A 14,071-nucleotide genomic window follows, 5' to 3' on the forward strand; every position below is an offset into this window, starting at 1 on the left:
TGTGTGTGTGTGTGTGTGTGTGTGTGTGTGTGTGTGTCTACTTAGGGAGATCATTAATCATGATGGATTTTCCAGGAAGACAAATCGTAAACACAAATATATTGATATTTCAGATCCAAGAAGTCATAAACCACGTTGCTAGTTTTATTAGAAGGTTTACTCTAAGAACACCCCTCCTATTTCTAACAGCCTACCCACATCCACATTCGTCAACCACCATGTCTTCATAATGTCGTAAAATGACATTGTCATCATTGTCCTGATAGAGCATGGAAATGGGGGACAGCTTGGTGGGGATACAGACGGCCTGGGGGATCTCCGGGTCAACTGCACGCATCAGTGCTTGCATGAAAGCATAATTGGAACCGTTGAGGGAGGTGGTCATCGAGAAAGGACAGTCTCCATGGCAATAGTTTGCCATGAACCCTTTGGGGGCAATAATCCACTTGTGCCAACCTAAGTCCTGGAAGTTGATGAAGAGCTGGTGACGAAGGCAGAGACTCCTGCAAGAAGCTTCAGGGGCCAGAACGGCCTCCCTCCTTCTTCGGGATGAAGGGTGGCATGGCTCAGGGTTGAGACTCACCACCAGCAGGGAAACATGGAGGGACTGTCTCAGTCTGGCACAGGTGTCCTGAAGCTGAAAATTCCGCCCCCCGTCTCTGGTCCCCTTGACCAGTATCTCTAGCAACAAACCTAAGTTCTTCTGGGGCTTGCTCTTCCAATCCTTAGCCACATCCAGCAGGTTGAAATGCACAACACCTTGAGGCCATGGTACTGACTGTAACACAAGCATTTTACCTGGTTTGGGGATGGACTGGCCCCACACATGAGGCTCCTGAACCAGGGACAGAGCCAACTCCAGTTCCGGTCCCTGCTCATAGTAAGTGTTGGGCCCCAAATCCAGGCCCAGCTGGGCCATTGTTAACTGCTCCTTATCTTGAATGGCGGACAAGTTAAAGTAGAGCTGCTTCTGTAGGCAGGAGGAGGCTTGAGGGAGTTTCTCGGAGTAAAGAAAGAGACCTAGATGGGAACAGAGATGTGAGAGTCACCAAAACATATTTCACTTCAGATCCGCCTATATGATATAAATGTCAAATGTTATATGATATCTACATATGCAAACTAAGGGCAGGAAGTTATCAGCTATACTCAAACCCTACCATTGGGAGGATTTGTTTCTTTCACTCCTCATTCAAGGCCAGAGGTTCTTATCTTCACATCTGCAGGTCCCCAAGGGGTCCTGGATAGAATTTAGAAGGTCCATGAATTTGGATGGGAGAAAGAATTACATCTGTATTGGGCGCCTGGGTGGCTCAGTTGGTTAAGCCACTGCCTTCAGCTCAGGTCATGATCCTGGAGTCCCGGGATCGAGTCCTGCATCGGGCTCCCTGCTCGGCAGGGATTCTGCTTCTCCCTCTGACCCTCCCGCCTCTCATGTGCTCTCTCTCATTCTCTCTCTCTCAAATAAATAAATAAAATCTTTAAAAAAAAAAAAGAATTACATCTGTATTTTCATGGAACTCTAAATGAAATTTAGCATTTCTTTCAACTATGAATATAGGCAACAAATCCCAAAAATATTTTCAGGGCCTATGACACTGTTACCAATAAAAGTCCTAGGTGTGTTCATAGATTAAGTTGTTGCAAGTATCTCAAAATAACATTTACACTCACACTACTTTGAATTTATGGTAAATATAGTCCCAACCCTGGATCTTGTTATTTGTTGCATTAATAAATGCATCCGTGGGGCGCCTGGGTGGCTCAGTTGGTTAAGCGACTGCCTTCGGCTCAGGTCATGATCCTGGAGTCCCTGGATCAAGTCCCGCATCGGGCTCCCTGCTCGGCAGGGAGTCTGCTTCTCCCTCTGACCCTCCCCCCCTCATGTGCTTGCTCTCTCTCATTCTCTCTCTCTCAAATAAATAAATAAAATCTTAAAAAAAAATATAAATAAAAATAAAAATAAAATAAATGCATCCGTGTATGTCACTGTACACACATTTGGTTTAAAATATTTTTATAAATGTATTTAAATATTTAATTGATTTCCTTGGAAATCCTAAATACTTTATTTTTCTTTTAAGATTTCATTTATTTGACAGAGAGAGACACAGCGAGAGAGGAAACACAGCAGGAGGAGTGGGAGAGGGAGAAGCAGGCTCCCCACTGTGCAGGGAGCCCGATGTGGGGCTCGACCGCAGGACCCTGGGATCGTGACCTGAGCCGAAGGCAGACGCTCAACGACTGAGCCACCCAGGCGCCCCCTAAGTATTTTCTTTTAGCATATAAACCATTACTCTGAGAAGGAGTCCATCACCTTCAACAGAATGGCCAAAGGGCACAAAAATGTTTAAGAACATGGGGTGCCTGGGTGGCTCAGTTGGTTAAGCGACTGCCTTCGGCTCAGGTCATGATCCTGGAGTCCCAGGATCGAGTCCCGCATCGGGCTCCCTGCTCAGCAGAGAGTCTGCTTCTCCCTCTGACCCTCCCCCGTCTCATGCTCTCTCTCTCTATCTCATTCTCTCTCTCAAATAAATAAATAAGATCTTTAAAAAAAAATGTTTAAGAACATCCTAGACAGTCAGGTGTTGCTCGCCAAAAATCTAACTACTTAGATTGACTTCAAAACAAACTCTTATCTAGCCAAGACTGGCCCTCTGAAATCCCGTGTGTTTCATCCTTAGATGATTCCTTATCTAAAGCCCACAGCTGTCTATGTTAACAATTTCTGGTCCAGGGTCTCTGCAAAGATCATATCCCACTTCACTGAATATTGAGGTGCAGTGTGATTCTCCAATTTCTCCACATGGACCCCTCTCTCTTATCTTTTGCCATTGTAGATGTACTCTCCCTGTTTTCAAAGCTGACTTCTCTGCCCAGATTTTCAAACCTTACCTATTCCTTTACGAAAAGGCCCAGTAGAGCTTACTTTTACCTCTTATTCCCCCAGCTTCAATTTCTCCCTCTCCGCAAATAATTTCTTTGGCTTAATGCCATCATATTGTTAGGTAGGGTGTCTCCACCCTAGGTAGGGATTTTGTTTTTAGGGGGAGTAGGAGGCAGAGGGAGAGGGAGAGGGAGAATCTTAAGCAGGCTCCACACCTAGCACGAGCCTGACGCAGGCTCCATCTCACCACCCTGAGATCATGATCTGAGCCGAAGAAATCAAGAATCAGATGCTCAACCGACTGAACCACCCAGGTGCCCCAACCCTAAGTAGGGATTTTCTAAGACCCTTCAGCTTATGGAGAAATTACAACACAAACCCAAACATTCCAACGGTGCCTGGCTGGCTCAGTCGGTAGAACACGTGACTCTTGATCTCAGCGTCGTGAGTTCAAGCCCCACACTGGATCTGTGGAGATTACTTTAAAAAACAAAACAAAACAGAAAGAACTGCCCCCCCAAAGACACGCTAACATTCTAACCATTCCCCCTTCATTCTCAAGCCTCATTTAAAAAACAATAAAATTAAGAAGCATTTGAAATTATCCAGCATCCTCTTCAAGACTACCTTATCATCTTTCTCTTTCTTTTCATTGACCATCTTTTGAAAAGGAAGTCTATATTTGCTGTCTCTGCCTCTTCATATTCTTCTGTTATTTTCCAACTCTTTGCCCCTCACTATTCCACTGAAACATCTTTCTTAAAGGTTGGCTGTCAAGTGCAGAGATGTCTTCATAGTACTTATCTTTTCCACTTCTCTGAAAAGTTGACATCTCCTGTTCCAGGCTAGAATTCTAACCTATCCATCTCCCTTCCTCTTCCTAGCACTAGTCAGATTCCTTAAGCATAAAAGAAAATCCAAAAGCCACAATGGAAAGGATGGACAGATTTGAGAGCATGAAGATAAAAGAACTTCTGTATTCAAAAGACATCATTAACAAAATTAAAACCACAAAGAACAACAAGAAAACGTATAATATGCATGAGTTTAAATTCATAATTAGAAAGAGCTTTTACAGATGATCAAGAGGGCTTACAAATCATTAAGGAAAGGAAGACTCCTCAGTAGAAAATGGCCAGTGTGTATAAATAGGCAATTGTTTGAAGAAAAAAAAAGAAAGATTCATTATCCATTTAAAAATGCATTCCACCTTATTAAAGAAATAAAAATCAAAACAATGAGATCATGTTTTACTACCAGAGTAACAAAAATTAAAAGCTAAAAGAGTATTGTTACTCAATGGCTTAAATGGCCTAAAAAAAATATTTTATTTATTTACTTGCCAGAAAGAGAGAGAGCACAAGCAGGGAAGCGGCTGGCAGAGGGAGAAGCAGGCTCCTCACTGAGCAAGGAGACTGATGCGGTACTCGATCCCTGGACCCTGGGATCAAGACCTGAGCCAGAGGCAGACACTTAACTGACGGAGCCACCCAGGCGTTCCAGAATTCTTTTTTTTTTTTAAGATTTTATTTATTTATCTGACAGAGAGACACACAGCGAGAGCGGGAACACAAGCAGGGGGCGTGGGAGAGGGAGAAGCAGGTTCCCGTTGAGCAGGGGGCCCGATGCGGGGCTCGATCCCAGGACCCTGGGATCATGACCTGAGCCGAAGGCAGACACTTAACGACTGAGCCACCGAGGCACCCCAGAAAGCAAGAATTTTTATACATTTATGGTGGGGTATAAATTTTGGAAGACACTTGCTATATATAAAAAGTATAAATTTTTTTTTTAAAGATTTTATTTATTTATTTGACAGAGAGAGAGAGCACAAGCAGCAGGAGCGGCAGGCAGAGGGAGAAGCAGGCTCCCCGCTGCGCAGGGAGCCCGATGCGGGGCTCAATCCCAGGACCCTGGGATCATGACCTGAGCCGAAGGCAGACGCTTAACCGACTGAGCCACCCAGGTGCCCCTAAAAAGTATAAATTCTTATACATCCATGATGGGGTATAAATTTTGGAAGACATTTGTTATATATAAAAGTATGATTGTGTCTCTCTGTCAAATAAATAAAATCTTTTTTTTAAAAAAAGAAAAACGTATTTTGGTTTTTTTGTGTGTTTTTTTAAGGATTTTATTTATTTGGCAGAGAGAGACACAGCGAGAGAGGGATCACAAGCAGGGGGAGTGGGAGCGGGAGAAGCAGGCTCCCGGGTGAGCAGGGAGCCTGATACGGGACTCGATCCCAGGACCCTGGGATCATGACCTGAGCCGAAGGCAGACTCTCAACGACTGAGCCACCCAGGCGCCCCGAAAAAATGTATTTTGAATCCTGACTTTGCTCATATGCTCCTGATCTTGAATAGCTTATGGGTTAATCTACTGTCCGAGTCTGACTTTCCTTATTGTTAAAAAGCTGATAAGAATACCTGCCTTTGGAATCTCGGGATGTGGCCAGGATCATGAGATAAAACATGTAAAAGACCAGCACAAGGCCTTCTACAAACCCCTTGGTAATTGTTACCTTCCCCTTCTTTTCTTTCTTCATGCCATCGAATTGGCACGCTAATTTCCTTACCTTGATCCAGGAGAAGTCGCAGTATGTTCCCACGGATACCAAGATCCTTTATGTAGCATAAATCTCGGGAGTCCCCACTGGTTGCTGCTGCCTCTTGATCCCGGAAAATTTTCTTCAAAACAGAAGGCACAGGTTGGAACTTCTGGGGTGAAGGCACTTTGTCTAAGCCCAGAAATTGGAGAAAGACATGTTTTTGAAATTGGAATGTCTGGCCCAAAGCCACAATGACCAGGAGGCGGAGAGTCAAGGCAGTCAGGGAAGGAATCATGGCCTCTGAGCGGAGACAAAGCGGGCCAGTCGGGCTGGAGAGACTTCGGTGGCCTGACTGCCTGGCAATTCAGATGCTGCTAATTTATCTGATGGAAGATAATCAAGTGTGAATTGCTCTCTTCCCAGCTCCTCAAAGGCAATTGGATGTCAGAGGACATTGACTTTTTTTCCTCTTCTCTTGCTCTGCTCTTCCCCTCAAAAAGTTCACAAAGCAAAGATTACCAATGCATAGACTTAACTACAAAAATCTGAGGTTTGTCTGCAGTAGACAGACTGGAAAGGAGACATGCATTTATTCATGTAACAAACTTATTAAGCATCTATTACGTGCAAGGCTCTGATAGAGGTGCTAGAATAGTAATGAAAAATGCAGAGTCTTGTCACTGACAGTCTGTTTAGACAAATACATAGGCAGCTTTCTATTAGACTGTATCCACAGTGCTGTGGGAAGCCAAACCAGGAAGAGAAAACTCCACCCAAGGAATTCGATCTACACTCTGTCTTCAGCTCTAAGAGGGACTGAATTTTACTCACCTAACTTTGCCCTTCCTTTTTATTTAAAGTTGCATTTATTTAAGTAATCTCTACACCCAACCTGGGGCTTGAACTCAAGACCCCAAGACCAAGAGTCCCATGTTCCTCGGACTAAGCCAGCGAGGTGCCCCTAACTTTGCCCTTCCTGATTAAAAATCAAAAATCAGACTGACTGCGTTACTTCTGATTCTACTACTTTTTAGGTATGTGAAACTGGGCATGTCACTTAACCTTCTGAAGTTTTTGTTTTCTCAACTGAAAAGAAAAACTGACCTTTTAATTTGCTATAGGAATCTGATAAGATGATGTATTTAAAGTGCTCTGCACGCCTGCCAAATGGCAAGCACAAAGTGTTCGCAGAGGAGAAAGCTTCAAAGTTGAAGTAAGTAGACGTTTTTCAGTAAGACAATCGCGCGTTCAAGGCTGAAGGAACTGATGTGGAAAGGCATGGACGTTATTGAGAAGTTTATGGCAGCACTTATCAATTTCTGGTTTTGCATTTTGTTGTTTTACCAAACTCCTAGAAGATTTCCAAATGCTATAGAAGAATTAACTGGTTTCTTGCCAAACTAATTTTCATGCTTTTTGAAAACAGGGACTTTTTCATTTTACATTCTTTTATACCACCTATTTTAAGACCTTGTTTCCCCCAAAGGAAAAACAAAATATTGTATCTAATATATAATAGTTTCCCATCATCTACAGCATAAAGTCAAGACTCCTTAGCTTGGCATTTCTTTTTTTTTTTTTTTAATTTTTAGTTTTTTTTAATTTGAATTTTTAAAAGATTTTATTTATTTATTTGAGAGAGAATGACGGGGGTAGTGGAGGGCAGAGGGAGAAGCAGACTCCCTGCTGAGCAGGAAGCCTAACGCAGGGCTCAATCGATCCCAGGACCCTGAGATCATGGCCTGAGCTGAAGGCAACCGCTTAACCGACTGAGCCACCCAGACACCCCCTTAGCTTGGCACGGAAAGATTGTATTGATCTGGCAGTCATATTGTTGCAGGATTGCAGGGTTCTTGTCCCATGGAGTCAAAGAATGAGTCGAAGAATGAATTTTGCGGACACAAAAGGGTAAAGTGAAGTGAACGTTTATTAAGTGAAGGTGAGAACAGAAAGGAAAGAAAAAGCTCTCTAGAGGGAGACTTGTCCCAAATGGGTTGCCACTGAGGGCTATTAGCGGCAGTCTTATTGAAAACTTGACCGGGAAGCTTGTGGCCTTGAGATTCTTGTGCCGTCTTGGTTTGTTTCCTCATCTCTTGTTCCACTCTGTCTCAGCGTCTCCACCTGCCGGAATAATTCTGGAACCTGGTCAGGAGAGTCAGGGGGCCTCCTATCTCTCCTGCCTATTCCTTAACCCCTTCCCTATTCATGGGATGGGACCTGTGGGCAGAAAAAGCTACACTGGGATTGTGAGGAGTGACTGATTGCATACTAGCGCAAGTCTCCAAGGAATCTGGAAGCAAGGCTTTCAGGACCTTGAGGGGACAGCTGCTGCCAAGATAAGGTTACTTTTTTTCTTTTTTTTAAAGATTTTATTTATTTATTTATTTCACAGAGAGAGACACAGCTAGAAAGGGAACACAAGCAGGGGGAGTGGGAGAGGGAGAAGCAGGCTTCCCTTGGAGCAGGGAGCCCGATGCGGGGCTCCATCCCAGGACCCTGGGATCATGACCTGAGCCGAAGGCAGACGCTCAACGACTGAGCCACCCAGGCACCCCTCACTGTGTCTTTTGTCTCTGTCCCTCCCAGACGATATACTTCTGCATAAGGGGAATCATGTGTTTTCTTCTAAGTCTCTGCACTGTGTATTTTCCTCTAAATCCCTTAGAAGCACATTAATGACTGTAGTAATATCACTTTGCATGTACTATATTTTACTCATTTAGGAATATTTTTAATCTTTAGACACTAAATAATTATGCTGCATTTTATTACATGCCAATTAAATTTTATCTGTGGTTCATATTATATTCTTATTAAATTATAAGTCTCATTATTACTTCATTGCACATAAAGACTTTTAAGGGTCTTAATTCTTTTGGACAAATTGTTTTAGATAATGTTTCACTTTATACTGCCAACAGTTGTGGGCACCCCTATTTATATTCCTTTAGTAAGATACAAATATAGAGAATTATTGTTTGATTTGGGTTTTTTTTTTTTTAAAGATTTATTTATTCATTTGAGAGAGCGAGAATGAGAGAGAGTACATGAGAGAGGGGAGGGTCAAAGGGAGAAGCAGGCTCCCCGCCGAGCAGGGAGCCCGATGCGAGACTCGATCCCGGGACTCCAGGATCACGACCTGAGCCGAAGGCAGTCGCTTAACCGACTGAGCCACCCAGGCGCCCCAAAATGCAGGTTCTGATTGCGTACATCTGGGGTAGGGTCTGAGATTCTGCATTTCTTTTTTTTTTTTAATTTTTTTATTATTTTTATTTTTTTTTAAGATTTTATTTATTTATCTGAGACAGAGAGAATGAGAGAGACAGAGAGCACATGAGAGGGGGGAGGGTCAGAGGGAGAAGCAGACTCCCTGCAGAGCAGGGAGCCCGATGCGGGACTCGATCCCGGGACTCCAGGATCATGACCTGAGCCGAAGGCAGTCGCCTAACCAACTGAGCCACCCAGGCATCCCAAAGGTGTTTACTTTTATTTATTTATTTATTTATTTATTTTTTAAGATTTTATTTATTTGCGAGAGAGAGAATGAGAGACAGAGAGCATGAGAGGGGGGAGGGTGAGAGGGAGAAGCAGGCTCCCCGCCAAGCAGGGAGCCCGATGCGGGACTCGATCCCGGGACTCCAGGATCATGACCTGAGCCAAAGGCAGTCGCTTAACCGACTGAGCCACCCAGGTGCCCCTGATTTGGGGTTTTTTTTAAGATTTTATTTATTTGACAGAAAGAGCAGGCAAAGGGAAAAGCAGACTCCCCGCTGAGCAAGGAGCCCAAGGAGGGAATCTGTCCCTGGACCCTGGGATCATGACCTGAGCCGAAGGCAGATGCTTAACGACTGAGCCACCAGGCGCCCCGGGTCTCTTTTCATTTTTAATTACATTCACCATCTTGGAGACCTCATCTAGTCTGTGGCTTCAACTACCATATTTGGTGATTGAATTTCTGTGTGCTCAGAACTTCTCTGTATTCCAGAACCATTTTATTGGTTATTCATCTCCTCTTGGGTATCTCAAAATCATTGTAAAAGTTTATATTATTCAGAGTGGAATTTCTGGTCTCCATACCATACCCTACTTTGCATCACCACATGCAGGCTTTTCTGCCTTCGCTAATGCCAACTCTGTCCTTTCAGGTGTTCAGAACAAAGCCTTGGAATTCTTCTTGGTTCTGTTCTCTCATACCCCATATTCAGTTCATCAGGAAATTCTACTGGATCTATCTTCAAAATATTTTCAGAATCTGTACTCCCCGAAGCCACTCTAATTTGAGACACTACTATTTCTTCTCTAAATTATACCGTAACCTCTAAATTGATCTCTGCCTTTATTTGAGAAAGAGAATGCATGTACGTGAGAGGGGGGAGGAGCAGAAGGAGAAGGAGAGAGAGAATCTCAAGCAGACTCCCCATTGAGTGCAGAGCCCAACACAGGGCTGGATCCCACAACCCTGAGATCATGCCCTGAGATGAAATCAAGAGTCGGACGCTCAACCGACTGAGCCATCCAGGCGCCCTACATCAACCAAATTCTTTAAAAAGTTCAGTTAACTCATTCATTCATGTGCTCAGAAACTCTCCACTGGCTCTCTGTTTTACCCCAGGGGAAAAGTGGTGTCTACAGTTGCCTTATCTGCTAATTTTGCCCCTTGTTCATTTGGCTCCAGAACAGTGGTTTTGCTGCTACTGTAATGTGTGTGTGTGTGTGTGTGATCTCCCCCTTCCTCTGCTGGTGCTACTCCAAATTCTTTACGTACTCGCTGCTCCCGCTGCCAGGAAGACTCTCACTGGATGTCCCCATGTCTGGCTTTCTCACCTCCCTCAAGTCTCTACACATTCCTCCCCCTCTCCTTAAAGCGTATTCTTACCATTCCATTTTACTTTCCCACTTTGCTCTTCTCCCACACTTGCAATCTCCTTTGCCCTGTTCACAGCATGTATTTTTTAACATACTAATAATTTCATTCATCTGTTCAACGGATATTTGTGCCAGTCATTGTTTTATGCATTTAGGATGTACAAGTGAACTAAAGATGAAAATCCCTGACTTCAAACAACTTATGTTCTAGTGCAGCAAGACGGTCAGTACACATAAATATAATAAATAAGTAAATATTATTTGTTGAATAAATAAATAGAAATATCTTCGGGCACTTATTCAAGTACTTCTACAGAACAGTTTTCTAGAAATGGAATTGCTGGGTCAAAGAATATGCATTCTGTAAGTTTTTGTACAATATGGCCAAATTGCTAATCAATAACCAACAGGTAGGGACCCCTGGGTGGCTCAGTAAGTTAAGCGTCTGCCTTCAGCTCAGGTCATGATCCGAGGGTCCTGGGATGGAGTCCTGCGTCAGGCTCCTTCTCCGTGGGGAACCTGATTCTCCCTCTGCCTGCCACTCCCCTTGCTTGTGCTCTCTCTGTCTCTCTTTCTCTGACAAATGGATAAATGAAATCTTTAAAAAGTAATAATAATAACCAATAGGAAAATATGGGGTCAGGCACACTTATGTATACACACATATATGCATATATTCATACCTAAGTATTTGTCATATGAGTACTAGCTGTCTTTTCTAGGTGTGACCTGTAACTTAATCCGAGAACATGTCTCTCTTTTATATTTTATGAAGTGATAGAATAAATGATGGTATTTTTTCATTAATAGTCTTACTGGGGAAAAAAATATTTGGAATTTTTTTGTGTGGAGAGAAATGGGAAACGATACTGGTTTTTTAAGTCACAGGGTTTGAGAACCACTGACTTAGAATACTTGGTATTACCAATCTTTCTCTTTCATAATTAAAATGAATTTTAAAAATTAAGACTATTGGGGCACCTGGGTGGCTCAGTCGTTAAGCGTCTGCCTTCGGCTCAGGTCATGATCCCAGGGTCCTGGGATCGAGTCCCACATCAGGCTCCCTGTTCAGCGGGAAGCCTGCTTCTCCCTCTCCCACTCCCCTGCTTGTGTTCCCTCTCTTGCTGTGTCTCTCTCTGTCAAATAAATAAAATCTTAAAAAAAAAATCGACTAGTCTTTTTTTTTTTTTAAAGATTTTATTCATTTGAGAGACAGAGAGAGAATGAGCAGCAGGGAGAGGCAGAGGCAGAGGGAGAAGCAGGCTCCCCGCTGAGCAAGGAGCCTGATGCAGGACTCCATCCCAGCATTCTGGGATCATGACCTGCACCGAAGGAAGACAGCCAACCAACTGAGCCACCTAGGCATCCCTAAGACTATTTAATCTTATCAATGAAATTGCTACCTTAAATCCATAAATTTATTATACTCAGAAGATTTTCATAATTAGAATGGTCTACCTCAAAATATTTGTGAAAACTAATCTGGAATAAAAATAAATATAAACACATAGCAATACTCAATTATATATTTTAGATAGGATAAATATAATTGATAAAATAAATACTTAACAGAGTTGAATAACTTTGTAAATTAAAATTAGGTGAGAGATAAATGATATTTCATTATAAAACTTTATATTTAATATTTTGTACATTATGATTGAGAAATTGCTTGAATGGCAATTTAAAATTTAAATAAATGGTTATGAACAATTTCTTTTCTGAATCTTTTTGGTTTCTCCAAGGCAAGGAAAATAAAATATTATTACTATGTCTAAGTTGTGTATTTTATCTAAAACACTACCCTGAATGTCTGGGCCTAGAGCAAAGAAACAAAAAATAGTCCTCCTTTCCTCCAAGGGTATAAATTTGCAGTTGATAAGGGTTAGTGGGGTCATTCTTATTGCCTTGGATAACAGTATTTTCTAAGCCTTGCATTCTTAGATAACAAATTTTTAAAAGTATTCTTTTTTAAGAGGGTCAGAAGATAATAGAAAAGATGTTGGTCTTGACCTTTACTCTTAGGATTAACCTCTTTAACCTCTTGAGATTCAGGAGCTCCAAGTTTATTTTTGTTGTTTCAAAAGTAGTGGCAGAATTTACAAATTTTAAAGGAGAAGAAGAAAGAACAAAAACCAAAACAACCTTGAAAATGAATGTACTCATTCTTTGAATACTTGTGACTTATTATATATGAGTATGAAATATACATAGCCATTGAATTAATAATGAACGAATGGTTAAACAGATATTATGATGTCCTGACTTTGTTCCAGGCAATGCACTAGGTGGGTGTTTTTCAACCTTTGAATCATTAATGAATAGCAAAATAAATTTGTGTGTCAGGATTGAAAAAAAACCCAAAACTATAGATAATATCAGAATGCATTGTACAATGGCTAATGATTTTTTCCTGAAATTTTTAGCTTTTAATATTTATCTGGATATGTTACTGGGCATATTTCTTTTCTCTTTTGGGGGGGCTTTAAATTTTTTATTTTATTTTTTAAACTTTATACTGAGTTTATTTCTTCTTCTTTTTCTTTCTTTTTTTTTTTGGAAGATTTTGTTTTTAAGTAATATCTATACCCAATGTGGGGCTCGAACTTACAACCCCCAAAATCAACAGTCTCATGCTCTACCAACTGAGCCATCCAGGCACCCCTATATTGGGTTTATTTTTTTTATTTTTTATTTTTTATTTTTTTTAAAGATTTTATTTATTTATTTGACAGAGAAAGACACAGCGAGAGAGGGAACACAAGCAGGAGGGAGTGGGAGAGGGAGAAGCAGACTCCCTGCCGAGCAGGGAGCCCGATGCGGGACTCGATCCAGGGACTCCAGGATCATGACCTGAGCCGAAGGCAGTCGCTTAACCAACTGAGCCACCCAGGCGTCCCGGGTTTATTTCTTAATGTGGGTCACTGGCAAGACAGTGTGAATGCCACCATACTAATGACGTTCTTGAACGACTCCTTTCTTTCATGGAGTTTACATTCTGGTGAGGGGACTGATAAGGAACCAACAGTGATGATGTGATAGGGTGAGTACAGCAGCAGGGGAAGCAATGTGAAAAGCGCCTTACCTAGAAATGAGGGATCAGGGCTGCTTCCTGGAAGAAATGTCATTTTGCTAAAGCCTGGAGGAGTGGCTAAGAACATGTACTCTGAAGACAGACCGCCTGGATCCTTCCAGGGCGCCATCATTATTTCCCATGTGACTTTGTGCAAGTTACTTAATCTCTACACCTTAGTTTCCTTATCTGAAGAAGGAAAAAATAAAGGTCCCTGTCCTATAGGGACATGGTTAGGATTAACTGACATAATAACAGTAAAGTGCTCAGCCTGACACAGCCATAACAAGTATTTACCATTACCTCATGGGATCTGGGGGACAGACGGGGCAGGAGGGGAAGTGCACATGTGCCCCCGCATGTGGGGCCTGAGGGCCCCTACGACTTGGGATGGGGTTGAGAATGGAGCAGAGCATAAGACAAACCCTGGGAGAAGTATAAGGTGGTAAAGTAAAAGAGGGTTGGAGTATGAAAGGCCTTGTAAACCGTATGGAAAATGTGGACTTCAATCTTCAGACAGTGGGGACTTTGAAGAGTTTAAAGCAGGCTTGACATCACCCTGGCTCTCATGAGGCCAGGATCTGCTTGATAGCGCACATTTACTTTAGTACGTATATTTTTTTAAAGATTTTCTTTTATTTTGTCTTTTTTTTGTGAGTAAAGTGATAGAAGTTTAGTAAGTGAAGATACAGAA

At 42.2% G+C, this 14,071-nt stretch overlaps 1 protein-coding gene across 1 annotated transcript; it reads right to left on the bottom strand.

Annotated features, from left to right (window-relative positions):
- Window positions 1-190: 190 nt before the first annotated feature.
- GDF3 (growth differentiation factor 3) lies at window positions 191-5,733 on the bottom strand. The gene is made up of 2 exons (XM_035027848.1): window positions 5,466-5,733; window positions 191-1,020 (listed from the first exon to the last, which is right to left on the bottom strand). The coding sequence occupies exons 1-2, from the start codon at window positions 5,731-5,733 to the stop codon at window positions 191-193; spliced, it is 1,098 nt and encodes a 365-aa protein (XP_034883739.1).
- Window positions 5,734-14,071: the final 8,338 nt, after the last annotated feature.

This window comes from Mirounga leonina, unplaced genomic scaffold, assembly GCF_011800145.1.
Source record: "Mirounga leonina isolate KUSES-001 unplaced genomic scaffold, KU_Mleo_1.0 Mir_201, whole genome shotgun sequence".
NCBI classification, from domain to species: Eukaryota; Metazoa; Chordata; class Mammalia; order Carnivora; family Phocidae; genus Mirounga; species Mirounga leonina.